We start from the raw sequence: 26,973 nt of genomic DNA on the forward strand, positions 1-26,973 counted from the left end.
CTTTAAAACAGAACACATATTAATTACACAGGTACTGAGGATAATTTGAGGCACCAAATATCACTGGCATTTACCAAAATGTGAAATATTAATTTGGTGACATTTTGGTGCCGGTGTTTCAGTTATGAATATCCATAACTTCAAAAATCTGCTTTTTCCCAGACATTATTTAAAATCAGGATCCGATTTTTTAGTGAAAATTTTGACATACGATTTTGTCATATACGATTCCATCCGATTTAACGGTCCGATTATCGGATGTAAAAATCGTGGTGTGAACCTAGCCTTACTGACCTTTTTGACAATTAACTGAATTAATTACAAAATATTCTTCCAGCTCTTCCTTGTCGGCACCACTTTGCTAGCTTTTTGTTACCCTGTTCCAACTTTTTTGAGACTTGTTGCTGCCATCATTTTCAGAATAACCTTACTTTTATTCTCAGTTTAAATGTTTGTTTTATTTATTTTTTTATTGTGAATAAAATATGGGTTTATGAGATTCGCAGATCATTGTATTGTGTTTTTTTTATGTAGAGTTTACACAGCGTCTAAACTTTTTTGGAATTGGGGGTAACATTTCAGGAAAATATGTATTTTATGGACACTAGACAACCATATAAAAATGTTTTTTTTTTTTTTACACGTGGTGTTTTGTAAGTGCAGGTTCTATATTCTGGAGAATTCCAGAGCTGGCTATATGATCTAACCAAGGGGGCGGCAACCTCCGCAATCCAGCTGTGCTGAAACTACAAATCCCATCATGCCTCTGCCTCTAAGAGTCATTCCTGTGATTGTCGGGGTCTTACAATGTCTCATGGGACTTGTAGTTTCACCACAGCTGGAGGACCGAGGTTGCTTACCCCTGATCTATCCCATTGGCCTCTCAGGCCTCCAGCTAGTGCAGATCCCAACCTCCCACTGTGCCTTTCAGCTTTCCAAGTGCCTCCCAATCTTTCACAGTGCCCCTCAACCTCCCACAGCACCCCAGGCTCCCTAAGAGCCCTCAGTCCCCATTAATGCTCCTAGATCCCCATAGTGCACCCTAATTTGCTGAAGAGCCTTCAGCCCAACATTGTGCTGCCATCTGTGCCCCACAATGCCTCCCCGCCCCATGCCTTCCAGCCTTTTACAGTGTGAACCTGGGCTGAATGTTTGTTTTACTTCTGAGGAATGGAAGGTTTTGTAATATTTACCAGCCCCCCCCCCCTGTCCGGAGGGCCCCTCATTTCTTGCACTGGGGTCCTGAAAGTTATAGTTACACATCTGGGTACCATCACCTAGGAATGACAATACATTAAAGGGGTTGTAAAGGTACCATGTATTTTCACCTTAATGCATCCTATGATCACTGCCCCCCCCCCAGCCCCCCATTTTAATTACCTGAGCCCTCAAAAGTCCCGCGTCTGATCTCAGCCCGGTCTTCTCGGCTCTTCATTGAATAGATTAATAGCAGCTCAGCCATTGGCTCGCGCTGCTGTCAATCAACTCCAATGATGCGGGGGGCGGGGCCCAGTCCTGTAGTCGGCGGCTATGGACGCCAATTACAGGACTTGGGAACGCGCCCACAAGCTAACCCCCCTTGGGAGAGAGCTTCCCAGAGGGGGTTACCAGAAGCGGGGAGGAGCCGAGACAGCCGCCGAGGGACCCCCAGAAGAGGAGGATCGGGGCTACTCTCAGCAAAATGAGCTGCACAGTGGAGGTAAGTCTGACATGTTTGTTATTTAAAAAAAAAAAAAAATGTGAAGCTTTACAATCATTTTAAGAGTCTTAATAAAGCTCAAACACATATTGATAGGAAACATATTCATGTTTTATTCAGTGATAATTGACAGTAAACTTATTTTGCAATAACAACACCGCTACCAAGTGTATGACCAACATAAAATGTGACATTAAAACATTGTGTGTGTGTGTGTATATATATATATATATATATATATATATACACACTCTCACAGCTAGCATAAGCACCAGCGTCTATCTTTATATCAGCTTCCTGTCATCTTCTGCATAGCCTTTCACTTGTAAGGCTTGAGTTTCATGGTTTTATCATTAGGGGCAATCCTTGGTTAGGACACAGCGGGTTTTATCATCCTTACTCCGCAGCACATATCCAGCCTTACAGTAACACCCAGGGACACAATTCATAGTGCAGATCGAGGGGTCTTTCCAATTGCCACAGGTTGCTGGGCAGGCAGGCCCACACTGTATGTATTCTTGATTTTCTGGGCATTCAGCGTTGGCAACTGAAAAAGTCAAAACGAAAAAAAAAATATTGACAATTTTTTTAGACAAACAAGATCAAACTGCACTGAAATACACTTTCCTATCCCCAGGTATTTTTTTTTTTTTATTATTTTTATTTTTTTTTACAATTATTCCACATCCCCCAGACCTCTCTGCCCAGTAAAATCCTCTAGGTGGCAGTAACCTGTTTAGGGATGAGCCATTTTATGGAAACTAATGTAGCCACAAAATGTGTAGAGGATAATTTTACTTATTTTGCTAAGGGGATGTATTTATTAAAAAAAAAAATAATCTGAAAACTATTCATCCGATGAAACTGCATGTATGTTTGTGCTGTGTGAATGAGGCAAACTCTATTGTTGTTAAGCTGGTTTACATTCCAGATCAAATGTTATTCATCTATAGAGAGTGAATGATTAAAAGAATGCATTATGGCCACGAGATGATGATCATAACAAAAAAAGATTGTTTCCTATGATCATCATCACCATATAGAAGCCATAATGTTGTAATACCGCATTATGGCCACTAGATGGAGCTGACACTCATAGTTAATAAGTATTTATTTCCTATGATCATCAGCTTCCTTTAGAGGCCATAATATGGTAATACTGCATTATGGCCACTAGATGGAGCTGCCACTCATAGTTAATAAGTATTTGCTTCCGATGATCATCATCTCCATCTTCCAGAGCAGTGGCCTTCAAACTGTGGCGCGAGGGCCGGATGCGGCCCTTTGCTTGTTTTTACCTGGCCCTTGGGGTATTCTTCTCTCACTGATACAAGACACTATTTTGCCAATTGACATCAACAATGGGGCACCATTTCTCCCATTGATGCCAAAAATGGGGTACTATGATGGGGCACTATTCTTCCACCTTATTCCAAATGTGGCAATGTTTACTCCCACTGATGCCTGGAAAATGTACGCTCTCCCTGGCCACAGTCCGGTCCCCCCCTAAAATCTGAAGGACAATAAACTGGCCCTTTGTTTAGAAAGTTTGGAGACACCCGTTCTAGGGGACATAATGTGACAATACCACATTATGGGCACTAGATGGAGCTGATGCTCATAGTTAATAATTATTTATTTCCTGTGCTCATCGCCTTCATTTAGAGACCATAATGTGGTAATGCATCATTATGGCAACTAGATGGAGCCGACGCTCATAGTTAATAAGTACAGTAAAACCTCGGATTGCGAGTAACGAGCGTTTCGCAATACGAGCATTTTTATTATTTTTTTAAATCCAGACTCGGTTTGTGAGTGTTGTCTCGCAAAACAAGCAGGACTCAAGCTACCTTGGTGTGCAGTACCGCATTTGGCCTGAGGTACGGGGGCGCTGGAGCCGTTTGGAAATACTCAGTTCCTGAGGTTTTCTGAGTTTAGCCAAGTTGTAGCCGAGCCTTTCCAAGGCTCTCTGGCGCCCCCCACCTCTGGTCACATGCGGTATTGCATGGCATAGAAGTCAATGCGGAACAAATTATTTTCGTCTCCATTGACCTCTATGGGGAAACTCACTTTGATATGCGAGTTCTTTGGATTATGAGCGTTCTCCTGGAACGGATTATCCTCGTAATCCGAGGTTCCATTGTATTTATTTCCTATGATCTTTAGCTCCATCTAGAGGCCATAATGTGGTATTTTTCCTGAATAATATTTGACCTGGTGAGTAAATGGCATTGTAACATTAGATTTTTGCCCCCATCCACACAGAATGAATGTACACCATCCCCCCCTTCTATAGAAGGATTTCATTTTTATATGTACCTGCCCCAGCATGGATTAGTATGAAGGCGACACCTGGAAAACAAAAACGATTTTATTCATCGAATAATTAAAATAATATTTTCATTAACAATAAAATATTCAAATTAAAAAGTAAAAAATAACACATTTTGTACACAACAGGAAGTGTGAGCTAATCTCTCCAAAATAATGAAAGACAAATGTAACCAAAACAGGTGTCCCCATTGAAAGAATTCCCCTCTATTCCTGTTCTGGTGACAACTGGAAATGTTTGGATTTCCCACCACCAGGTATCAGAGAGAGGGGGGATCTTCACAATGAGGACCCAGAAAGAAATGGAACTCTTTATTCCCCTTTATTATTCCCAGTTACATCAATGCTGGGCGTAGTCTTATATTACACCCACTGACATCAATGCTGGGAGGTTCATTACTCCCACTGACATCAATGCTGGGGGTAGTCTTATATTACACCCACTGACACCAATACCGGGAGGTTCATTACTCCCACTGACATCAATGCTGGGGGTAGTCTTATATCACACCCATTGGCTTCAATGCTGGAGGGGTTATTACTCTCACTGACGCCAACAGTGGGAGGTTCATTACTCCTACTGACACCAACGCTGGGGGGGTTTTATTACTCCCATTGACACCAGTGATTGTAGGTCTTTTATTACTCCCACTGACATCAATGCTGGGGGGGGGGGGGCTTGTTATTTCTTCCACTGAAACCAATGCTGGGGAGGATTTACTCCCAATGACACAAATTCGGGGAGGTATATTACTCCCACTGACACCAATACCGGGAGGTTCATTACTCCCACTGACATCAATGCTGGGGGTAGTCTTATATCACACCCATTGGCTTCAATGCTGGAGGGGTTATTACTCTCACTGACGCCAACAGTGGGAGGTTCATTACTCCTACTGACACCAACGCTGGGGGGGTTTTATTACTCCCATTGACACCAGTGATTGTAGGTCTTTTATTACTCCCACTGACATCAATGCTGGGGGGGGGGGCTTGTTATTTCTTCCACTGAAACCAATGCTGGGGAGGATTTACTCCCAATGACACAAATTCGGGGAGGTATATTACTCCCACTGACACCAATGCTGGGGGGGAATTCTTACTCCCACTGACACCAATGCTGGGGGAGGGGCGTAATTACTCTCACTTCCAAAAATACTGGAGGATTGCTATCACTTCCATTGACACCAATGCTGGGGGGGGGGGGGGGGATTGTTACTCCCATTGACACCAATGCTGGGGGGGAATTGTTACTCCCATTGACACCAATGCTGGGGGGGATGGAATTATTTTTCCCATTGACACCAATGCTGGGGGGGGGGGATTATTACTCCCATTGACACCAATGCTGGGGGGGGATTAGTACTCCCACTGACACCAATGCTGCAGGGGAGGGGAATGTTTACTCCCACTGAAACCAATGCTGGGGGAGGGGAATGTTTACTCCCACTGAAACCAATGCTGGGGGGAGGGGAATTATTACTCCCACTGACACCAATAGACTTTTTTTTTACTCCCACTGACATCGATAATTGTAGGTCTTTTATTACTCTCACTCACACGAATGCTTCACAACTTTTATAACTCCCATTAACACTAACCAATTTGGGGGGGGGGGGGGTTGGTTATTACTCCCACTGACACCAATGCTTGTGGGTCTTTTATTACTCCCACTGACACTAATTTTGGGGGAGGGGGGTTATTACTCCCACTGACAAAAATGATTATCCATTGATGATTAATGAGCCGACATCACTATAAATCAATGTAGACTTTATCAATTTATTTTACTCACCAATTAGGGCCAGAAGGAATGCAGAGGACGGCCCCATGATTACCAAGACTTTATCAGTTTCCTGAAACAAAGAGAGAAGGCAAGCGCTACACATGAGACACAGAAAGATATATACAGTATAAGCATACTTATTTCTCACTATAACCAGCACCATCTAGTGGTCATAATGCAGTATTATCCCCATTCATACATTTGAATTGCACAGCATGATTTTACACGTGTAATCTCCATCAGAAGCCCATGTGACAGGGTGACAATGCAGGAGCTAGAAAAATTACCCAATATCTTAATATAACTCCATTATGGCCACTAGATGGCACTAATAAACATATTTATTTCTTATAATAGTGTCATCTAGTGACCCTGCAATTCAATTGTGTGAATAGGGAAAATACTGAATTATGGTCACAAAGATGGCACTAAGAAATATATTTAAGTGGCCTTGAAATTAAAATGTATAGAATGCTTTAGAACACTAAGATGGCACTAAGAAACATATTTATTTCTTATAATAGTCAGTGCCATCTAGTGGCTTTGAAATTAAAATGTACAAATTCTAGTAATTGCCTGGGGGAAAAAAATGCATTATGACCACTAGATGGCACTAAGAGGCATACTTATATTTTATGACTATAGTCAGCACCATCTAGTGATCATAGTGCAGTATTTTCCCTATTCAAAACATTTGAATTGCACACAGCATGATTTTACACTTGTGCACTTGTAGCATGAAGAAACATTTATTTCTTATGATAGTTAGTGTCATCTATTGACCCTGCAATTCAGTTGTGTGAATAGGGAAAATACTGAATTATGTTCACTAGATGGCGCTAAGAAACATACTTACTTCTTTTTGTAGTCAATGCCATCTAGTGGCCATAATGCAGTATTTTCCTCATTCACACATTGAAATTGCATAGAATGGTTTTATTTTATTATTATTATTATTATTATTATTATTATTATTATTATTATTATTATTATTATTATTATTATTAATATTATTATTATTATTATTTAGGTACTTATATAGCACTGTCAATTTACGCAGCGCTTTACATATACATTGTACATTCACATCGGGCCCTACCCTCAATGAGCTTACAATCTAAGGTCCCTAACTCACATTCATATACTAGGGCCAATTAACCTATCAGCATGTCTTTGGAGTTATTCATCAGAAGCAGGGCTGTCTTAATGAGAGGGCACACCTGGGCACTGCCCAGGGGCCCCAGCTGCATGGGGGCCCCTGTTTTCCCCCCAAAGCAGCTGGTCCCTGAGCCCACGCTGCACCGAAATTGGGGGCCCCATGATGGCACTGAGAGTGATAGATACACAGGGGTGGCAGTCTGCCTCCTACCTACTTGATGTCCGTTTACCTGCACTGTCATCATTGTAGGGGCCCCAGAGCATTACTTTGCCCAGGGGCCCATGATGCTGTTAAGACTGCCCTGATCAGAAGCCCAGGTGACAATGCAGGAGCACTCCTGGGAGCCAGGGACAAAATGTTGTCACCCCCCTATAACAAGAAATAGCTGAACAAGGACCTTCATGGCAGGATCACTAGGGATGATTTTAAAATCTGTACATTTTAAGTTATTCAAAGCAACTTTTGCCATTGCAATGCATGTATTAACATGTAAAGGTTAAAAAAATGTATATTATGATACAAACAAAGCTGTAAAGTAACATTTAAATACATATATCTCAGAAATAATAAGTTGACGAGTGAAGTCTTTGGTAAGGAGATAGAAAAATGTGACAGGGTGACAATGCAGGAGCTAGAATATTACCCAATATCTTAATGTAACTCCATTATGGCCACTAGATGGCACTAAAAAAAACATATTTATTTCTTACAATGTAATGTGTGAATAGGGAAAATACTGAATTATGGTCACTAAGATGGCCACAAGAAACATATTTACATTAACATGTTAAAGTTTAAAAAACATTTTTATTATGATACAAACAAAGCTGTAAAGTAACATTTAAATACATATATTTCAGAAATGATAGGTTGATGAGTGAAGTCCTTGGTAAAGAGTTAGAAAAATGCTGGAATATCTGTCTGTGACACTGACCTGTGTGGGGTAGTAGTCGTCGGCGGATCCTGTACCAGGTATGGCCGGGTTCAGAATTATATAGGATGTGGGGTGTAGGTGTGACCATACAGGAGATGGGTGCGGGCAACACAGTAATTGGCTCCCAGTTCTCGTCCTGTTGGGATTTTCCATTGTTATAACTCTTACATAACATAATTTCCTCATCATTGTTCCAGCGTTAAAATGTCAGCGAGGACGCACATCGCACCCATAATAAGTAAGTTGGCAGGCCATGGTGTCATTTATTTGGGCTCCTGTTTGTACTAATCCAAGGTTTGCCTTCGGGGCATTCAGCTGAATTCCGTCATCATCCGTTCTGTCTGAGCTTCAGATCCTATATAGAAATGAAACAATAGGCAGCAACAGTGTCATTTATTTCTTTTAATCTCCACCTTTTATCATTAAAACCCCTTCTTGAGATCCAATCAATGACTTTGGTTAGGCTCTTGGGGCCAGATTCACCAAAGAGATACGCCGTCGTATCTCTGTTTCTATCTATGCGACTGATTCATAGAATCAGTTACGCATAGATATCCATACGATCAGACAGGTGTAATTGTTTTACACTGTCGGATCTTAGGATGCAGTACCGCGGCCGCCGCTGGGGGGAGTTCACGTCGTAAACCAGCGTCGGGTATGCAAATTAGGAGTTACGGAGGATCCACAACGGATTTTCGCGTTCGCTACGTCGCCGCTAGTCTAGTTTTGTTTCGCAAAGTTAGTCGTCGTTTTAGGTGCCCTAACTTTAGTCAGCAAACATATTGCTGTCTAAAGTATGGCCGTCGTTCCCGCGTCGAAATTAAAAAAATAACGTTGTTTGCGTAAGCCGTCCGGGAATACGGAATTACGCTACACGCGTCGCCGTTCAAAAAAAATGATGTCACGGCGTGCAAAGCACGGCGGGAGTTAAAAAACGGAGCATGCGCAGAAGGTCTGGCGCGGGAGCGTGCCTAATTTAAATGGCACACGCCCATTTGAATTGGGCCGCCGGTGTAGTTCTCATCGCAAGTGCTTTGTGAATCAGGCACTTGCGATGAAAACTTGCGGCGGTGTAACGTATCTATGATACGTTACGCCGCCGCACTTCTACGTGAATCTGGCCCTTGGTGCCCAACCTGTGGCCAGGGGCCCTTGTGCAGCCCTCTGGTATTTTTTGTGCATCCTTTGGGGCCCCTATAGACACTAATCTGTGTTTCCCTATTGCCCTATTATCCACCTGACCTCTGGAAGATTTATTTTCCTTCATTTTATGCGATACGGCACTGTGTTACTTTAACTGACAATTGTGCAGTCGAGCGACACTGTACCCCCCCAAATATATATATAAATAAATAAGTAAATATATATATAAATAAATGAGTATATATATATATATATACATCATATATATATATCTGTATATATATGTGTGTATATATGTATATATATAGTGGTAGTATGGTACCCCGCCAGTGTCTGAATACAGGATTCTCAACCAGGCAGGTTGAGGGGCTCCAGTGTATTTGCTTGTTTGGGAGGAAACTGGCTTTTCAGTTTTCCTCATTATTTACAAAAGTCCACTTTGGGACCTGGAGCCTGGGGATTTCTTAGAGATCCGGGTGGGATGAAAACCCAAGTCCTGGATCCAGGTTTTGAAACTGATTGTTCAGGGGTGTGTGGGCCTGATAGTAGAGTCAGGACCAGCATTCTGGGCTCCACCCTCCCGACAAGTGCAGGTGTGTACTGGGGAGGCCAGAGACCCAAGTCTGGGGGTCAGATCAGTGGACCCAAGTCTGGGGGTGTCCTGCGATCGGTCACTGGAGCTTAAGAACGGGGAGAGGTGAGTGTAAACACACCTTCCCTGTTCTTCATTGTGGTAGTGTCAGTGATCGTCTGTTCCCTGATATAGGGAAAGACGATCACTGATGTCACATGTCCAGCCCCCCCCCCCCCCCCCCCCTACAGTTAGAAACACATATGAGATCACACTTAACCCCTTCAGCACAATTGTAATTTTCACAGTAATCAGTGCATTTTTATAGCACTTTTCACTGTGAAAATGACAATGGTCCCAAAAATGTGTCAAAAGTGTCCGATGTGTCCGCCATAATGTCGCAGTCACGAAAAAAATCGCTGATCACCGCCATTAGTAGAAAAAAAAATTATTAGTAAAAATGCCATAAAACTATCCCCTATTTTGTAAACGCTATACATTTTGCGCAAACCAGTCGATACATGTAATTAAGGTGCCCAAAAAAGGGGCCGGACACCTGAATAGGGGGTGTCAGTAGCGACAATAGATGGATTCATGCATTCCATGAATCTATGGGGATTAGAGCTGTGCAGGAGAGAGGGGGCGGCATTGCTTCGCCCTTTATAGATGCACCGCCACTGGATTGGGGTAAAGGGGCCAATCACAGTGTCCCTTTACCACGTGTCCAATGACAGCTGATCACAATGTAAGCGCAAGCCAGTTATCGGCGTTCCTTTTCTTACGCTGAACACGAGAGGAGAGACAATAACCGGCTCGTGTGAAAGGAACATCTACACTGATAATCAGGGCAATCCCACCAGTGCTGCCAATCGGTGTCACCTACCAATGCCTCATCAGTGAAGGAGAAGGGGGAGTGTAAAAAAAAAAAAATTCTTTCTTTCATTTTCTTTAGCAAAAAAATAAGCGGTGATTATATGGCACCAAAAGATATTGTTCTATTTCTGTGGGGGGGGGGGGGCTAAAAATATGGGTACAGTGTAGCATGACCACGCAATTGTCATTTAAAGTGACAGTGCTGAAAATTGGCCTGGGCAGAAAGGGGGTGAAAGTGCCCAGTAGGCAAGTGGTTAATAAATTGATATATCTTTGATCGTCGGCTCCATCTACTGCCCATAATGCAGAATTTATACCCAATCACGTTACTGACCTTTTTGACAATTAACTGAATTAATTACAAAATATTCTTCCAGCTCTTCCTTGTCGGCACCGCTTTGCTAACTTTTGGTCACCCTGTTCCAACTTTTTTGAGACTTGTTGCTGCCATCATTTTCAGAATGACCTTACTTTTATTCTCAGTTTAAATGTTTGTTTTATTTATTTTTTATTGAGAATAAAATATGGGTTTATGAGATTTGCAGATCATTGTATTGTTTTTTTATGTAGAGTTTACACAGCGTCTCAACTTTTTTGGAATTGGGGGTAACATTTCAGGAAAATATGTATTTTATGGACACTAGACAACCATATACATTTTTTTTTTTTTTTTACATGTGGTGTTTTGTAAGTGCAGGTTCTATATTCTGGAGAATTCCAGAGCTGGCTATATGATCTAACCAAGGGGGCGGCAACCTCAGCACTCCAGCTGTGCTGAAACTACAAATCCCATCATGCCTCTGCCTCTAGGAGTCATGCCTGTGATTGTCGGGGTCTTGCAATGTCTCATGGGACTTGTAGTTTCACCACAGCTGGGGGGCCGAGGTTAACTACATCTGATCTATCCCATTGGCCTCTCAGGCCAGCTACAGATCCCAACCTCCCACTGTGCCTTCCAGCCCCCTAAGTGCCTCCCAATCTTTCATAGTGGCCCACAGTGCCCCTCAACCTTTCACAGCTCCCTAAGAGCCCTCAGTCCCCACCAATGCTCCTAGCTCCCCATAGTCAGTGGTGTAGCGTGGGGGGGAGCCAGGGTGACTGTTGCCCTGGGTGCAAAATTTAGAGGGGCGCATCGTCAGGTTACCTGCTGCTCTTCTCCTGGGCTGTGCAGTCTAGGAGTTTTTGAGCTCTTTCACTTCGCTATGAGGAAGAAGTTGCGGTGCAGTCCCCGCCTAGGCTTCATCGGTGACACTGACACAGCAATGAGTAAATGTACACTGAAGACCATCCATGATGATCCCAGGGATTGTGACCGTGCGGAGACTAGGGGGGGGGGAAGAGGAGGGTAGGTCAGTATAGGAATCGGGTAGGTTAGTATAGTAATCTGGTAGGTCGTGTAGGAATCAGGTTGGTCTGTACTAGTGAAAGGGACTCGGAGTGCTAAAAATCCGTGGGTTAGGGGCAGGGCCGGCCCTACCATGGGACCCGATGGTACCATTGTACCAGGCAGCACTTTCAGGGGGGCAGCAAATTGCCTCCCGCACGCCATCCCATTCCGCCAGCTCCGCTCTCCACTCCACTGTGGGGCTAATTTTCCGCCCGACCGCTCCTCCCGTTCCGCTCTCCGCTCCACTGTGGGGTTAATTGCATGAATAGAGCCATAACAGGTCCTTTTTATACTCCTATATACACATGTATAGAGCCATGATAGGTCCACTTTAGTTATCACGATATAAAATAATGGATGTGGGGGCATTTTGGTGGGCGTAATTTTTTTTTTTTGGGGGGGGGGGCAGCATTTCATTCTTGGTACCAGGCAGCACAATGTCTTGGGCCGGTGACTTGTCCTCAATGTTCCCCTATGGGGGAAGTTCCTTCACTAACTGCGCAGGCGCAAACTTCCTGACGGAAATCTCCGAACCTCGCCCGGCATCCAGGCTCATTCTTTAACATCCCCGTGGATTGGAGGATGTTAAAAAAAGAGCCAGGAGGCCGAGCGAGCGAAGCGAGAAGGTGAGGCCGACTGGCCACTTACCTCAAAATCCACGTCGCCCTGGATGCCAGCCGCCGTTCGGGGATTTCCGTCAGCAAGTTTGCACCTGCGCAGTGCTTGAAGGAACTTTCCCGATAGCTGGAACCATCTCAGCGCATCAGTTTGCGCATGCGCTGGAACTTCCATGATACCTGGAACCAGCACGGCAGATCACCGGCACTGGTTAGGGGGTGCAAATTTCTTGCCCAGCCCCGGGTGCTGACAGCCCACGCTACGCCACTGCCCATAGTGAGCCCACAATGGGCTGCCGTCTGCGTCCCACAGTGCCTCCCCCCCTGGACACCGAATGCAGGACTTGGGAACGTGCCCGCAAGCTAACCCCCCCTTGGGAGAGAGCTTCCCAGAGGGGGTTACCAGAAGCAGGGAGGAGCCGAGACAGCCGCTGAGGTAAGTCTGCACAGTGGAGGTAAGTATGACATGTTTGTTTTGTTTTTACAATCATTTTCAGAGTCTTAACCACTTCCCGACCTCCTCATGTACATATACGTCGGCAGAATGTCACGGACAGGCACAAGCACGTACCTGTACGTCCTCTGCTTGACGTGGGTGGGGGGTCCGATCGGGACCCCCCCCTGTACATGCGGAGGTCGGGTCCCCTCGGGGAGTGATCCGGGACGACGGCGCGGCTATTTGTTTATAGCCGCTCCGTCGCGATCGCTCCCCGGAGCTGAAGAACGGGGAGAGCCGTGTGTAAACACGGCTTCCCCGTGCTTCACTATGGTGGCGCATCGATCTAGTGATCCCCTTTATAGGGGAGACTCGATCGATGACATCATTCCTACAGCCACACCCCCCTACACTAGTAAACACATACACAGTGAACACTAAATGTTACAGCGCCCCCTGTGTTTAACTCCCAAACTGCAACTGTCATTTTCACAATAAACAATGCAATTTAAATGCATTTTTTGCTGTGAAAATGACAATGGTCCCAAAAATGTGTCAACATTGTCCGAAGTGTCCGCCATAATGTCGCAGTCACGAAAAAAATCGCTGATCGCCGCCATTAGTAGTAAAAAAAATAAAAATGCAAAAAAACGATCCCCTATTTTGTAAACGCTATAAATTTTGCGCAAACCAACCGATAAACGATTATTGCGATTTTTTTTTACCAAAAATAGGTAGAAGAATACGTATCGGCCTAAACTGAGGAAAAAAACATTTTTTATATATGTTTTTGGGGGATATTTAATACAGCAAAAAGTAAAAAAATATTGCATTTTTTTCAAAATTGTCGCTCTATTTTTGTTTATAGCGCAAAAAATAAAAACCGCACAGGTGATCAAATACCACCAAAAGAAAGCTCTATTTGTGGGGAAAAAAGGACGCCAATTTTGTTTGGGAGCCACGTCGCACGACCGCGCAATTGTCTGTTAAAGCGACGCAGTCCCAAACTGTAAAAACCCCTTGGGTCTTTAGGCTGCATATTGGTCCGGGGCTTAAGTGGTTAATAAAGCTCAATCACAAACTATATGGATAGGAAACATAATCATGTTTTATTCAGAGATAATTGACAGTAAACTTATTTTGCAATAACAACACCGCTACCAAGTGTATGACCAACATAAAACATTGTGTATGTATGTGTGTGTGTATATATATATATACACATACACACACTCTCACAGCTAGCATAAGCACCAGCGTCTATCTTTATATCAGCTTCCTGTCATCTTCTGCATAGCCTTTCACATGTAAGGCTTGAGTTTCATGGTTTTATTATTGGGGGCAATCCTTGGTTAGGACACAGTGGGTTTTATCATCCTCGCTCAGCAGCACATAGTCAGGCTTACAGATACACCCAAAGACACATTGCATAGTGCAGATCTTGAGTTCTTTCCTATTGCTGCATGTTTGAACGCAGGAGGGGGCGCTTCCGCAGCCGTACGTTCTGTTCCCTGTACAAGCTCTGCATTCCTCTTCTGGGACGCAGCCTCCATATCCGTTGTCTAGGAAGCCCTTCTTGCAGAAACATCCGATCTTGCACTTGCGATTACACATCTCAGGGGGGTCGGGGTGGCTGCAGTTTGCTGGGCAGTCAGACCCACACCCATTGAATTCTTGATTTTCTGGGCATTCAGTGTTGGCAGCTGAAAAAGTCAAAACGAAAAAAATAATATTATTGATGAATTTTTAGACAAACAAGATAAAACTGCACTGAATTACTTTCCTATCCCCAGGTATTTTTTTTTTTTAATCACACAATTATTAAAACATTTTTTCCCCTCAGGCCGCTCTGCCCAGTAAAATCCTCTAGGTGGCAGTAACCTGATTAGGGATGAGCCATTTTAATATAGCCACAAAGGCCCGGATTCACGTAGGAGCGCGCATCTTTGTGCGGGCGTAGCGTATCCTATTTACGTTACGCCTCCGCAACTTTGACAGGCAAGTGCCGTATTCTCAAAGCAAGGTTGCGGCGGCGTAGCGTAAATAGGCCGGCGTAAGCCCACCTAATTCAAATGTGGAAGATGTGGGCGTGTGTTATGTTAATTTATTGTGACCCCACATAAATGACGCTTTTTTACGAACGCCGCATGCGCCGTCCGTGAAAGTATCCCAGTGCGCATGCTCCAAATTAACCCGCAAGAAGCCAATGCTTTCGACGTGAACGTAAATGACGCCCAGCCCTATTCGCGAACGACTTACGCAAAACGTGAAAAATTTGACGCTGTTCCGACGTCCATACCTAACATTGGTACGCCTCATAGAGCAGGGGTAACTTTACGCCGGAAAAAGCCTAACGTAAACGGCGTATCTGTACTGCGACGGCCGGGCGTACGTTTGTGAATAGGTGTATCTAGCTGATTTACATATTTCTAGGCGTAAATCAGCGTACACGCCCCTAGCGGCCAGCGTAAATATGCAGTTAAGATACGACGGCGTAGGAGACTTACGCTGGTCGTATCTTAGAGAAATTTTGGCGTATCTGATTCTTTGAATCAGGCGCCAAGATACGACGGCTCTGACTCAGAGATACGATGGCGTATCTGGAGATACGCCGTCGTATCTCCTACGAGAATCTAGCCCAAAATGTGTAGAGGCCAATTTACTTAGGGGATGTAGTTATTAACAACCGCACGCCGTAAATTAACGGCATGGGCTTTGTGCGGTGATATCTGAATGATAGGCGCAGCTACAGGCATCATTCAGATATTTCTGAATAAAAAAAATTGCAATGACCGCCATTGTATTCTCTATGGTCTCTGCTAAAAAAAAAAACATATATCATTTTTAGGGGTTCTGTGTAATTTTCTCGAAAAAAAATTATGGGCCAGATTCACATAGAACTGCGGCGGCGTAACGTATTGTAGATACATTACACCGCCGCAAGTTTTCATCGCAAGTGCCTGATTCACAAAGCACTTGCGATGAAAACTACACCGGCGGCCTCCGGCGCAAGGCAGGCCAATTCAAATGGGCGTGTGCCATTTAAATTAGGCGCGCTCCCGCGCCGGACCTACTGCGCATGCTCCGTTTCCTAACTCCCGCCGTGCTTTGCGCGCCGTGACGTAATTTTTTCGAAACGGCGACGCGCGTAGCGTACTTCCGTATTCCCGGACGGCTTACGCAAACGACGTTATTTTTTAAATTTCGACGCGGGAACGACGGCCATACTTTAGACAGCAATACGATTGCTGTGTAAAGTTAAGGCACCAAAAAAAAACGACTAACTTTGCGACGGGAAACTAGACTAGCGGCGACGTAGCGAACGCGAAAAACCGTCGTGGATCCACCGTCGTGGATCGCCGTAACTCCTAATTTGCATACCCGACGCTGGTTTGCGACGCAAACTCCCCCCAGCGGCGGCCATGGTACTGCATCCTAAGATCCGACAGTGTAAAACAATTACACCTGTCGGATCTTATGGCTATCTATGCGTAACTGGTTCTATGAATCAGTCGCATAGATAGAAACAGAGATACGACGGAGTATCAGGAGATGCGCCGTAGTATCTGCTCTGTGAATCTGGCCCTGTGATTTTTACATGTAGGAGCGATATGCCAGAATTGGCCTGGATGTCAAGTGGTTTAAAAAATAAATAAAAAATAAATAAATAACTATTCATCTCATGAAACTGCATATATATATATATATATATATATATATATATATATATATATATATATATATATATATATATATATATATATATATATATATATTTGTGCTGTGTGAATAAGGCAAACTCTATTGTTATTAATGTGGTGTTCCATCCACGTTTTTAAATTTTTTAAAATAAGTTCTTTTATCTGGCAATACGATTGTGCAAGTAATTTAACTTACTATATGTAATTCCGCCGCCGATCTGACGAGTTTTTTTTGTAAAGAGACTTTTAAAATACCTGGAGAGTGATGACGAGCAGCGACTATCCCCGAACGCCCGTCTCGCCCAATTCTCACGCATGCGCACTTTAACATAGCAGCGCAGCGCCATCAACTCTCTGGCGCCCCCTCCCCACCTCTGGCCACATGCGGTATTGCAGGCCATAGAAGTTAATGCGGAACAAATTATTTTTGTCTCCATTAACTTCTATGGGGGAAACTCGCTTTGATATGCAAGTGCTTTGGATTACGAGTGTTCTCCTGGAACGGATTATGCTCGTAATCCGAGGTTCCACTGTATTTATTTCCTATGATCTTTAGCTCCATCTAGAGGCCATAATGTGGTATTTTCCCTGAATAATATTTGACCTGGTGAGTAAATAGCATTGTAACATTAGATGTTTGCCCCCATCCACACAGAATGAATGTGCACCATCACCCCCTTCTATAGAAGGATTACATTTTTATATTTACCTGGCTGAGCATGGATTAGTATGAAGGCGACACCTGGAAAACAAAAACAATTGTATTCATCAATTAATTAAATTAAAATTTGCATGAATTATTTTAACATAAAAATATTCAAATTTAAAAGTAAAAAATAACACATTTTGTACACTTAAAAAATAAAATAAAAAAAAAAGGGGGAGACACAAGAGGAGGTGTGAGCTAATCTCTCCAAAATAAGGAAAGACAAATGTAACCAAAACAGGTGTCCCCATTGAAAGATTTCCCCTCTATTCCTGTTCTGGTGAGAACTGGAAATGTTTGGATTTCCCACCACCAGGTATCACAGAGAGGGGGGATCTTCACAATGAGGACCCAGAAAGAAATGGAACTCTTTATTTCCCTTTATTATTCCCAGTTACATCAATGTTGGGCGTAGTCTTATATTACACCCACTGACACCAATGCCGGGAGGTTCATTACTCCCACTGACATCAATGCTGGGGGTAGTCTTATATTATATCATTGACACTAATGCTGGAGGGGTTATTACTCCCATTGACACCAACAGTGGGGGATTTCTATTGCTCCCACTGACACCAATGCTGGGGGGAATTATTACTCCCACTGACACCAATGCTGGGGGGAATTATTACTCCCATTGACACCAATGCTGGGGGTGGGGGGGAATTATTACTCCCACTGACACCAATGCTGGAGGGGAATTATTACTCCCATTGACACCAATGCTGGGGGTGGGGGGGAATTATTACTCCCACTGACACCAATGCTGGGGGGGGGGGGGATTATTACTCCCATTGACACCAATTCTGGGGGTGGGGGGGGAATTATTACTCCCACTGACACCAATGCTGGGGGTGGGGGGGAATTATTACTCCCACTGACACCAATGCTGGGGGGATTAATGCTCCCACTGACACCAATGCTGAGGGGGAATTATTACTCCCATTGACACCAATGCTGGGGTGGGGGGAATTATTACTCCCACTGACACCAATGCTGGGGGGATTATTACTCCCATTGACACCAATGCTGGGGGTGGGGGGGAATTATTACTCCCATTGACAACAATGCTGGGGGGGTGGAATTATTACTCCCACTGACACCAATGCTGGGGGGGGGATTATTACTCCCATTGACACCAATGCTGGGGGTGGGGGGAATTATTACTCCCACTGACACCAATGCTGGGGGTGGGGGGGGGAAATGATTACTCCCACTGACACCAATGCTGGGGGTGGGGGGGAATTATTACTCCCACTGACACCAATGCTGGGGGGATTATTACTCCCACTGACACCAATGCTGAGGGAGAATTATTACTCCCATTGCTGGGGGTGGGGGGGATTATTACTCCCATTGACACCAATGCTGCGGGGAGGGGAATTTTTACTCCCACTAACACCAATGCTCGGGGGGGGGGGGGGAATTATTGCTCCTACTGACACCAATGCTGGGGGGAGGGGAATTATTGATCCTACTGACACCGATAATTGAAGGTCTTTTATTACTCTCACTCACACGAATGCTTCACAACTTTAATTACTCCCATTGAAACTAACCAATTTGTGTGGGGGGGGGGGGGTGGTTATTACTTTTACTGACACCAATGCTTGTGGGTCTTTTATTACTCCCACTGACACCAATTCTGGGGGAGGGGGGTTATTACTCCCACTGACAAAAATGCTGGATGGGTCTTTTATTATACCCATTGACACCAATGCTGGAGGGGTATATTACTCCCACTGACACCAATGCTGAAGGGGGGGGGGGCTTTAAATATACCAACGAACTGACACCAATGTTAGATCATCATTCTGACCACAGACACATGGTCATTTTCATTCCCACTAACTTCTAATGCTGGAGTATTCCCCCCCCCCCCCTACTGACCACAGTCTGGCCCCCAAACAGTCTGATAGACAGTGAGGTGGCCCTTTGTTTATGTTTGGGGGCCCTTGCATAGGTGTGCGCAGCCTATGGCATTAGGGTGTGCACCCCAAAGCTCAAACACACGCTACTGATCACTCACTGTGTTTATTCAGAAAGGGAAGGGGTCAATAAATTACATATTTACTGGCCCCCCGTCCCCCATTCATCCTAAAACATCCCCACAGCATCAGCTGCCGGGAGAGGAGAGGAGGGAAGCCAGCAGCGGTGCGTCAGGAAGGTGGGACTAGGGCAGTAGGGGAAATCTATGCTGCACTGGATGATTAGGGTGTGCCTGTGCACACCTGGCACACCCTGTGCGCACGCCTATGGGCCCTTGGTCTGAAGACATGACTTCACCATCGCAGGTAACCGCGATCACACGCGGTACATGATTATCCATTGATGATTACTGAGCCGACTTCACTATAAATCATTGTAGACTTTATACATTTATTTTACTCACCAATTAGGGTCAGAAGGAATGCAGAGGACGGCCCCATGATTACCAAGACTTTATCAGTTTCCTGAAACAAAGAGAGAAGACAAGCGCTGCACATGAGACACAGAAAGATATATACAGTATAAGCATACTTATTTCTCCCTATAACCAGCACCATCTAGTGGTCATAATGCAGTATTATCCCCATTCATACATTTGAATTGCACAGCATGATTTTACACGTGTAATCTCCATCAGAAGCCCATGTGACAGGGTGACAATGCAGGAGCTAGAAAAATTACCCAATATCTTAATATAACTCCATTATGGCCACTAGATGGCACTAATAAACATTTTTATTTCTTATAATAGTGTCGTCTAGTGCAGTGTTTCCCAACTCCAGTCCTCAAGGCACACCAACAGGTCCAGGGCCATCTTTTCCATTGGGCACGCTGGGAAGTTGCCCGGGGGCCCCGCTTGCCTGGGGGGCCCCACCGGCTGCCCAGCAACCCCAGTAAAAAATTATGGAGAGTGACGGGTTAGAACTGCCCATGCCCAGTTCGCGGAAATCACAGAGAAGATCCGGTCCTCCACGAGTGCGGGGGATTGCTGATGTAAGGGGGGAGTGAATGCAAAAATGTAAGGGGGCACTGATATAAAGGTTCCCCCTCCTATATTAGTGACCCCCCTTACCTTAGTGTATTTAATCTAAGGAAGGTGGTCTCTGGTCACCAGAGTACCCCCCACATCAGAGTCTGCAGGATTCCCCCTTACAATGCAAGGGGGAACTCAGTCTGCGGACCCTGATGTAAGTGGGAAAGAGAAAGCAGTGGACTCTGATATAAGGTTGCCTCTGGTCACCATAGCCCCCCTCCACATCAGAGTTCCCCCCTTAGATCATGATCTGCAGCGTTCCCCTTTACATAAGAGTTCCCTTTCACTATAAGGGGGAATCCTGCAGACTCTGATGTAAGAGGAAACTCTGTGCTGGCTGGGTTATAGTAACCTGACCTTCATGTCAATGAAGACATTTTTTTTTGTACTTTTGTTTAACTTAAACACATTTCTAATAGCACTAGCTATATGTTTATAGTTTAAATACTGACATTTGCATTGTTGGGCACTGAAAACTGTAATTTTCGGTACTTTTTTTGCAGTGGCAGTAAAAAATGTGGTTCTGCCAGTAAATTTTATGATTTTTGTCAGTAATTCTCGTGCGTGATTGTGTAGACAGGGCCCCAGTGCACTGTATTGCCCGGGGGCCTATAATGCTCTTAAGATGACACTGAACAGGTCATGTTTTCAGGATTTCCCTCAGATGAAACGGCTGTGGTAATTACTAAGTGAAACTGATCAAATCACCTGTGCAAAATAATGGAAAGCCTAAAAACATGACCTGTTGGGGCGCCTTGAGGACTGGAGTTGGGAAACACTGATCTAGTGACCCTGCATTTCAATTGTGTGAATAGGGAAAATACTGAATTATGGTCACAAAGATGGCACTAAGAAATATATTTATTTCTTATAATAGTCAGTGCCATCTAGTGGCCTTGAAATGAAAATGTATAGAACGCTCTAGGACAGGGGTAGGCAACCTGTGGCACTCCAGCTGTTGCAGAACTACAATTGTAACTGCCAACCTTGCAATGCCTCATGGGAAATGTAGTTCCACAACAGCTGGAGCGCCAAAGGTTGCCCACCCCTGCTCTAGAACACTAAGATGGCATTAAGAAACCTATTTATTTCTTATAATAACCAGTGCCATTTAGTGGCTTTGAAATTAAAATGTACAAATTCTAGTATATGCCTGGGGGGAAAAAAAATCATTAGTGCCTAGATGGCACTAAGAGGCATACTTATTTCTTATGACTATAGTCAGCACCATCTAGTGGTCATAATGCAGTATTTTCCCTATTCAAACATTTGAATTGCACACAGCATGATTTTACACTTGTGCACTTGTGGCATGAAGAAACATGTATTTCTTATGATAGTTAGTGTCATCTACTGACCCTGCAATACAGTTGTGTGAATAGGGAAAATACTGAATTATGTTCACTAGATGGCGCTAAGAAACATACTTACTTCTTATTGTAGTTAATGCCATCTAGTGGCCATAATGCAGTATTTTCCTCATTCACACATTGGAATTGCATAGAATGGTTTTATTTTATTATTATTATTATTTAGGTAGTTATATAGTGCTGTCAATTTACGCAGCACTTTACATATACATTGTACATTCACATCGGTCCCTACCCTCATGGAGCTTACACTCTAAGGTCCCTAACTCACATTTATATACTAGGGGCCAATTTAGACAGAAGCCAATTAACCTACCAGCATGTCTTTGGAGTGATCCATCAGAAGCAGGGCTGTCTTAATGAGAGAGCACACCTGGGCATGGGGGGCCCCTGTTTTTTCCCCCAAAGCAGCTGGTCCTTGAGCCCATGCTGCACCGAAATTGGGGGCCCCATGATGGCACTGAGAGTGATAGATACACAGGGGAGGCAGTCTGCCTCCTACCTACTTGATGTCTGTTTACCTGCACTGCCATCATTGTAGGGGCCCCAGAGCATTACTTTGCCCAGGGGCCCATGATGCCCTGGTCAGAAGCCCAGGTGACAATGCAGAAGCACACCTGGGAGCCAGGGACAAAATGCTGTCACCCCCTCAGGGGCGGACTGACAACTCATGGGGCAATAGGAGATTATGGGGCCCCCTGGGCTTACAGATGGCCACAACGCCAGGAGGCAGGGCAGCTAAAATCTCTGGATTTTCACATCAAAAGCATGTCGGTTTCAGACATATCAGGGACAGATGTAATAAAAACACAGATTTTTACATACTGTCCCTGGTTTTATTGAACCTGGCAACCCTGACGGGGCCCCCTAGTGGCATGGGGCCCTCTGGCAGTGCCCGAGAGCTTCAATGGTCAGTCCGCCCCTGCACCCCCTATAACAAGAAATGCCTGAACAAGGACCTTCATGGCAGGATCACTAGGAATTTTTTTTAAATCTGTAAATTTAAAGTTATTCAAAGCAACTTTTTCCATTGCAATGCATGCATTAAAATGTAAAGGTTAAAAAAATGATATTATGATACAAACAAAGCTGTAAAGTAACATTTAAATACATATATCTCAGAAATAATAAGTTGACGAGTGAAGTCTTTGGTAAAGAGAAAGAAAAATGTGACAGGGTGACAATGCAGGAGCTTATATATTACCCAATATCTTAATGTAACTCCATTATGGCCACTAGATGGCACTAAAAAAAAACATATTTATTTCTTACAATGTAATGTGTGAATAGGGAAAATACTGAATTATGGTCACTAAGATGGCCACAAGAAACATATTTACATTAACATGTTAAAGTTTAAAAAAAAAAACATTTTTATTATGATACAAACAAAGCTGTAAAGTAACATTTAAATACATATATCTCAGAAATGATAGGTTGATGAGTGAAGTCTTTGGTAAAGAGTTAGAAAAATGCTGGAATATCTGTCTGTGACACTGACCTGTGTGGGGTAGTAGTAGTCGGCGGGTCCTGTATCAGGTATGGCCGGGTTCAGAATTATATAGGGTGTGGGGTGTAGGCGTGACCATACAGGAGATGGGTGCGGGCAACACAGTAATTGGCTCCCAGTTCTCGTCCTGTTGGGATTTTCCATTGTTATAACTCTTACATAACATCATTTCCTCATCATTGTTCCAGCTTTAAAATGTCAGCGAGGACGCACATGGCACCCATAATAAGTAAGTTGGCAGGCCATGGTGTCATTTATTGGGCTCCTGTTTGTACTAATCCAAGGTTTGCCTTCGGGGCATTCAGCTGAATTCCGTCATCATCCATTCTGTCTGAGCTTCAGATCCTATATAGACATGAAACAATGGGCAGCAACAGTGTCATTTATTTCTTTTAATCTCCAACTTTTATCATTAAAACCCCTTCTTAAGATCCAATCAATGACTTTGGTTAGGCTCTTGGTGCCCAACCTGTGGCCAGGGGCCCTTGTGCAGCCCTCAGGGCCCCTATAGACACTAATCTGTGTTTCCCTATTGCCCTATTATCCACTTGACCTCTGGAAGATTTATCCTCCTTCATTTTATGCAGCACGGCGTTACTTTAACCACTTCCATACCAGGCACTTACGCACCTTCCTGCCCAAGCCAATATTGAATGACAATTGTGCGGTCGCAAATAGAGCTTTCTTTTGGTGGTATTTGATCACCTCTGCGATTTTTATTTTTTGTGCAACAACTAAAAAAAGACCGACATTTTTTGAAAAAAGGGCTAGATTCAGGTAGCCCTGCGTAATGTTGTGCGGGCGTAACGTATCTCCGATATGTTACGTCACCGTAAATTACGGCGCAAGTTCCGTATTCAGAAAGAACTTGTGCCCTAAGTTACGGCGGCGTAACGTATGTGCTCCGGCGTAAGCCCGCCTAATTCAAATTTGGATGATGTGGGCGTGTTTTATCCAAATTTAGTGTGACCCCACGTATTTGAAGTTTTTTACGAACGGCGCATGCGCCGTTCGTGAAAGAATCCCAGTGCGCATGCTCGAAATTCCGCCGCAAATCGTCAATGCTTTAGACGTGAACGTAACTTACGTACAGCCCTATTTGCGAACGACTTACGCAAACGACGTAAAAATTTAAAAAATCAACGTGGGAACGACGTCCATACTGAACATTGCGTACGCCGCATATAGCAGGAGTAACCTTATGCCGGAAAAAGCCTAACGTAAACGACGTAAAAAAATGCGCCGGGCGTACGTACGTTTGTGAATCGGCGTATCTACCTAAATAGCATATTCCTCGCATAAATCGACGGAAGCGCCACCTAGCGGCCAGCGTAAAATTGAAACTAAGATACGACGGCGTAAGAGATCTTAGTCAAATCTATGCGTAACTGATTCTAAGAATCAGGCGCATAGATATGACACCGCAACTCAGAGATACGCCATCGTATCTCGTACATGAATCTAGCCCTAAGTTTTTATTTTTTTCGTAAATAAGTACGTTTTCTTCTTCAATTATGGGCACCGATGAGGTGGCACTGATGGGCACTGATGAGGTGGCACCGATAGACGGCACTGATGGGCACTGATAGGCGGCGCTGGTATGCAGCACTGATGGGCATTCATAGGCGGCACTGATGGGCAATCATAGGCGGCACTGATGGGCACTCATAGGCCGCACTGGGCACTCTTTGGCTGCACTGATGGGCACTCATGGGTGGCACTTATGGGTGGCACTGATGGGTACTTATGGGTGACACAGATGGGCACTGATAGGTGGGCACTGGGCATAGATGGGCACTAAGAGGTGGCACTGATGGACACTGGGTGGCACTGATGGACACTGAGGGGTGGCACTGATGGCATTGCTGGGCATCATTTCAGTCAGTGCCCATGTTGCCAGTCAGTGCCCATTTGTGGGCACTGATTGGCATCCATTGTGTTAATTTTAATTTTATTATTGTTTTACTCTATTGAGCACTGGGGGGCACTCCCTGGTGGTCCAGTGTTGGCATCCGAGGGGGGGGCTGCGCTGATAAACAATCAGCGCAAACCCCCCTGTCAGGAGAGCCGCCAATCGGCTCTCCTCTACTCGCGTCTGTCAACGGCTCTTCCTGTTTACATAGTGATCAGCCGTGGTTGGACACGCCTGATCACGTGGTAAAGAGCCTCCGCCGGAGGCTCTTTACCGAGATCGGAGATGCAGGGTGTCAGACTGACACCCTGCATTACCGATCACCGCGCTGCGTGCCCCCACGGGCGCGCGCCGGCATGTAATCCTGCAGGACGTCAATAGATGTCCAGTCAGGATTTCACAACCACTTCAACAACCACTTCCCGGACGTCAATTGACTATTGACAGGGCGGGAAGTGGTTAACTGACCCCCCCCCCCCCCAATATATATAAATAAGTAAATATATATATATATATATATATAATTTTTTTTAATATATATATATATATATATATAGTGGTAGTATGGTACCCCGCCAGTGTCTGAATACAGGATTCTCAACCAGGCAGGTTGAGGGGCTCCAGTGTATTTGCTTGTTTGGGAGGAAACTGGCTTTTCAGTTTTCCTCATTATTTACAAAAGTTTACTTTGGGACCTGGAGCCTGGGGATTTCTTAGAGATCCGGGTGGGATGAAAACCCCAGTCCTGGATCCAGGTTTTGAGACTGATTGTTCAGGGGTGTGTGGGCCTGATAGTAGAGTCAGGACCAGCATTCTGGGCTCCATCCTTCCGACGAGTGCAGGTGTGCACTGGGGAGGCCAGAGACCCAAGTCTGGGGGTCAGAGCAGTGAACCCAAGTCTGAGGGTCAGAGCAGTGGACCCAAGTCTGAGGGTCAGAGCAGTGAACCCAAGTCTGAGGGTCAGAGCAGTGGACCCAAGTCTGAGGGTCAGAGCAGTGGACCCAAGTCTGAGGGTCAGAGCAGTGGACCCAAGTCTGAGGGTCAGAGCAGTGGACCCAAGTCTGAGGGTCAGAGCAGTGGACCCAAGTCTGAGGGTCAGAGCAGTGGACCCAAGTGGTTAAAGTAACGCAGTGCCATATCGCAGGTCAAGTGGATAATCGGGCAATAGGGAAACACAGGTTAGTGTCTATATATGTATTTATATATATATATATATATATATATATATATATATATATATATATGGGGGGGATATATAATATATAGATATAAATGGTTAGGGGCATATATATATATATATATATATATATATATATATTGTTCCAGCGTTAAAATGTCAGGGAGGACGCACATGACACCTGTAATAAGTAAGTTGGCAGGCCATGGTGTCATTTAATTGGGCTCCTGTTTGTACTAATCCAACGTTTGCCTTCGGGGCATTCAGCTGAATTCCGTCATCATCCATTCTGTCTGAGCTTCAGATCCTATATAGACATGAAACAATAGGCAGCAACAGTGTCATTTATTTCTTTTAGGCCTCGTACAGACGGACGGACTGTCCGCTGAAATCGGTCCGCCGGACCGTTATCAGCGGACATGTCCATGCTAAGAAATTTTTGTCCGCTGGAAACCTGTCCGGTCGGCCGTACACACGACCGAACATGTCTGCTGAAACTGGTCCGCGGACCAGTTTCAGCAGACATGTTCGGTCGTGTGTACGGGGCCTTAATCTCCACCTTTTATCATTAAAACCCCTTCTTGAGATCCAATCAATGACTTTGCTCAGGCTCTTGGTGCCCAACCTGCCCAACCCTTG

General features: G+C 44.5%; 1 protein-coding gene across 4 annotated transcripts in view; it reads right to left on the minus strand.

Moving 5' to 3' along the window:
• LOC120916274 (von Willebrand factor-like) overlaps positions 1–23,451 on the minus strand; it is a 74,231-nt gene extending 50,780 nt beyond the window's left edge. The window contains exons 1-4 of one of the 4 annotated variants that reach the window (XM_040327154.1): positions 23,237–23,404; positions 19,736–19,796; positions 17,347–17,379; positions 14,023–14,639 (exon numbers count right to left, since the gene is read on the minus strand). In XM_040327154.1, coding sequence (XP_040183088.1) covers positions 14,269–14,639; positions 17,347–17,379; positions 19,736–19,796; positions 23,237–23,389 — 618 coding nt within the window. In that variant the 5' untranslated portion in view covers positions 23,390–23,404 and the 3' untranslated portion in view covers positions 14,023–14,268. Of the gene's footprint in view, positions 1–5,825; positions 5,887–7,909; positions 8,271–14,022; positions 14,640–17,346; positions 17,380–19,735; positions 19,797–23,236 lie in introns of those variants that run through there. The other 3 variants (XM_040327150.1, XM_040327153.1, XM_040327149.1) reach the window with 3 other exon arrangements.
• Between the last annotated feature and the right edge of the window lie 3,522 nt (positions 23,452–26,973).

Source organism: Rana temporaria, chromosome 10 (assembly GCF_905171775.1).
Source record: "Rana temporaria chromosome 10, aRanTem1.1, whole genome shotgun sequence".
NCBI lineage: Eukaryota > Metazoa > Chordata > Amphibia > Anura > Ranidae > Rana > Rana temporaria.